This window comes from Bison bison, unplaced genomic scaffold (assembly GCF_000754665.1).
Source record: "Bison bison bison isolate TAMUID 2011002044 unplaced genomic scaffold, Bison_UMD1.0 scf7180017864200, whole genome shotgun sequence".
Classification (NCBI taxonomy): domain Eukaryota; kingdom Metazoa; phylum Chordata; class Mammalia; order Artiodactyla; family Bovidae; genus Bison; species Bison bison.
The window spans coordinates 3472048-3475345 of record NW_011494772.1 but is presented as its reverse complement, the minus strand read 5'-3'; the positions used below and the strand labels follow the sequence as shown (position 1 = coordinate 3475345).

The 3298-nt window shown below is 33.0% G+C and overlaps 1 protein-coding gene across 1 annotated transcript in view; it reads right to left on the bottom strand.

Annotated features, from left to right (window-relative positions):
• The window catches only part of ROBO1 (roundabout, axon guidance receptor, homolog 1 (Drosophila)), a 1299652-nt gene that overhangs the window by 71965 nt on the left and 1224389 nt on the right, over positions 1-3298 (bottom strand). The window contains exons 13-15 of the mRNA XM_010844344.1: positions 1721-1809; positions 1384-1552; positions 1134-1300 (exon numbers count right to left, since the gene is read on the bottom strand). Coding sequence (XP_010842646.1) covers positions 1134-1300; positions 1384-1552; positions 1721-1809 — 425 coding nt within the window. The remainder of the gene's footprint in view (positions 1-1133; positions 1301-1383; positions 1553-1720; positions 1810-3298) is intronic.

The following is a 3298-nucleotide window of genomic DNA, read 5'->3' as shown; positions in this document are numbered from 1 at the left end:
GTAATTTAAATCTTTCAGTACTTCTGTGTACAATTTGTTTCTATCACTGTAACTAAGTTTCAACTTTTGCTTTGGAAACACACAAAGATAGAGACATTATGATTCCTCTGTACGTTCACAAAAGAATCTTATATTTCTAATTTCTACCATCTAGAGGTAACCTTTCTTTACTAATCTTATATGAATAAAGTATATTTTAACTGTGATGACAATATATTAAAATAAAAGGTACAGGTTGATTCAAATTCACCTTTTTTTCAATATATAAGTTTTACCACTGCTCAAACATTAAAATAACAGGAGGAACAAGAGGGTGAATAGGAGGTAATAATCTGTTGAAAGCCAAAAATAATTCTTATGCATGAAAGACAATAAAAAGCAGTATATCCAGAACATGGTTCAAGTGAAAAAATTTCCAAATTCAAATGTGTTTAGAAGCAGCTTCAAACATGTTCATTTTTCCTTGTATCTGTTTCTTTAACCCAGCTTTGATGAACACATACATGATTTCCACTTGAAAGTTTAATACATTATGGTTCACATAATTGACAATGAAAGATAGATCAAAGAATATATAGACCTAGATTATTCTTTTCCATGCTTTGGAAAGATTGGACAGAGGGGTTAAGAACAATTATCTCTTACATTTGTGTGATTTCCAGAGAGTATTACTTGATTATGTTCGTAATGTTCAAGAATCATCCCAAAGGTCATGAATATTAGTCTCATAAACAAAATTTACTTAATTTTAAATACAAGTAAAGATTTTGTGATTTGTGATTAAGATTAAATCACAAAAAAGATGTGTCATTAAGATTTTACATCCACATGTAGCCATATTTAAAAGTCAAGAAACTGAATATATTATAAAAATATTCTCCTAATATTTTTGCTCATTGAATTTTTGACTTTATAAAATGAGAAACATTTCTTTGTTATTTGTCAAGTCATGGAGTGCTTAGTCAAAAAAATAAGAAAGTTTGCAGACACCATGATTTAAAAATTAATTGAGCAACTAAAACATATATATTTTAAATATATAATCTTAGCATGTAATACAAATGATTTTACTTGTATAATTGTAACATCTAGAGATAAGTAGGTGTCCCAAGGCTGAGTAAATCAATACTCACCTTGTGTTTTCACTGGGTCTGATATCTGGCTTGGATCACTAATTCCATATGCATTGGCTGCCCTCACAAGGAAAAGGTAAATTGCATTAGGTCTGAGTCCTTTAATGGCAAATGTTTCTGTTTTCACATTCTCCGCTACAGTCTGCCAGCTGCTACCAGATGCATGGCTATGGATAGATACATAAGTTAGAACATGCATATTTAATGGTAAATCAAAAAAGAGAACTAGGAAACACCATCTTCACTCTACCTGAAGGCTTCTATAATATAAGACGTCGGAGTTGCACCTGAATTCAAATTTGGTTGCCATGACAACGTTACTGTATTTCGGCTGACATCTGTAACTTCAGGTTTTGAGGGGGCACTAGGGATTAAATTTGGGTCGGTGGGTCTTGGAGGCTGAACTGGAACTCCAAATTCTAACAAAGAAGAAAGAAACGAAAGATGCTTACACAGAGAAGCACATAAATGTAGATAAAATATCCATCCCCTACTTAGACTTCCAAGACATCCACTTCATTTTTTTACCAGTAAGGAAACAACTACATTTCAAGCTTCACTTTTAGGTAAAATAGTATCAAATTTACCTTGGACTTCAATGTAAGCACTCCACGTTGCTTCACCACTGGGGGTTGATGCAATGCACGTGTATCGACCAGTATCACCCAGCTGAGAAGACAGACGGAAAATAAATATTTGGAATACTCAAGAGCTCACTGGGCTGGAAAAACGATTAGTTTTGTATATGGCCCATGAATATGGAGAGCTGCCTTAAAATGCACTAACCAGAAGCTTCCTCTTAATTTAACATGTTTTCATTGAATGTGACTTAAAATGCTGCATGAAGACAAAAGACAAATTGTTATTCTAATTGTATGATAAAGATATAGTATTTAAGTGCATTAACATCATCAATTTCTGTGTCAGGCACAGTACACGAGGTATATACCTTAAATTCAAAGGGTTAATCTTTAATACTAATTTATATTTCATATTTACTAAGTCACATGGTAAGGCTAATAAAGTATAGCCAATGACTCTTCTTGCTGTTTCATATTTTACCTGAGTTACATCCACATGGATAAAGGAGATAAACAGATATTTAAAGAAAATGGATAGACACAAAATGATTTCTTCTTAAAGCATTCCCTCTTTTTCCTCATTTTATTTTTCTAACCTGTAACTTCAGGCAGTTTAGCAAGTATAAAGTTAAACCCCAGCTAGAATGATGCTCTCTCCTCCTTCAGAAGTCTGACTGCCAGAAAACAAACACAGGTCACACGTTCAATGGTAAAATCCTCAGTAACATAATGAACCCATATACCTCTGCTTAAGGCAATAACTCTATCATCAAATAATATTGGATAATGCAAGAATGCTGTCATTTTGTTCTGGCAAATGTAATAACAAAGTTATAATCATTGTCACAAAAAAGTACAACATATTAACTTTCATGGCACATGAAATGAACTGCTATGCTGATCCAAAACTCCAAAGAAGCCGCTCACAATAGGCAATAAAGCAATTGAAATTTATGTTTATTGCTGTCAAAGCTACTCTTTCATATGCCTCATGAGCTTGTCTCGTCTTGACCTAAAATGAAAAAGAAAAACCTAAACAAAACAATATAGTCCTGAAAAGAACAGGTATGGGATGTGACGTCCTGGGAAGGTAAATTCCTAAATTGTTCCCACAAACCTGTGAGATTTCATCATTTCACAATCTGATTTGAAATGTACATTGAATCTATACAGTGCTTTATCATTTTTGTTTGCATGTAGAGTATTCTGTAATTACGAAATGCTGAACCAAATATTCACAATAGAACTCTTGAAGTTTACAGCACATAATATAGTACTGGAAAATAACTTTGAAAAATGGAAGGAATGCATTTTATCACTGCTTGGAAGGTATTTTTTTCTCCCACAAATTCTCATCCTTTTCTCCTCCATGTAAAACCTTACACTACTTGCCATGGGGTAAATTATGAGTCATATCACCAGAAATATACACAGAGAAGTGTCTGAAAGAATAAAGCATCAAATTAAACATATATTAATACTGCTATTAGCATTTCATTATTTCTAAAAATTGAGGCTTCAACACTGGTTTGCTGGAGGCAAAACAAAGTGGAACAAAATGGGAAACCCAGGGTGTCATAAGTT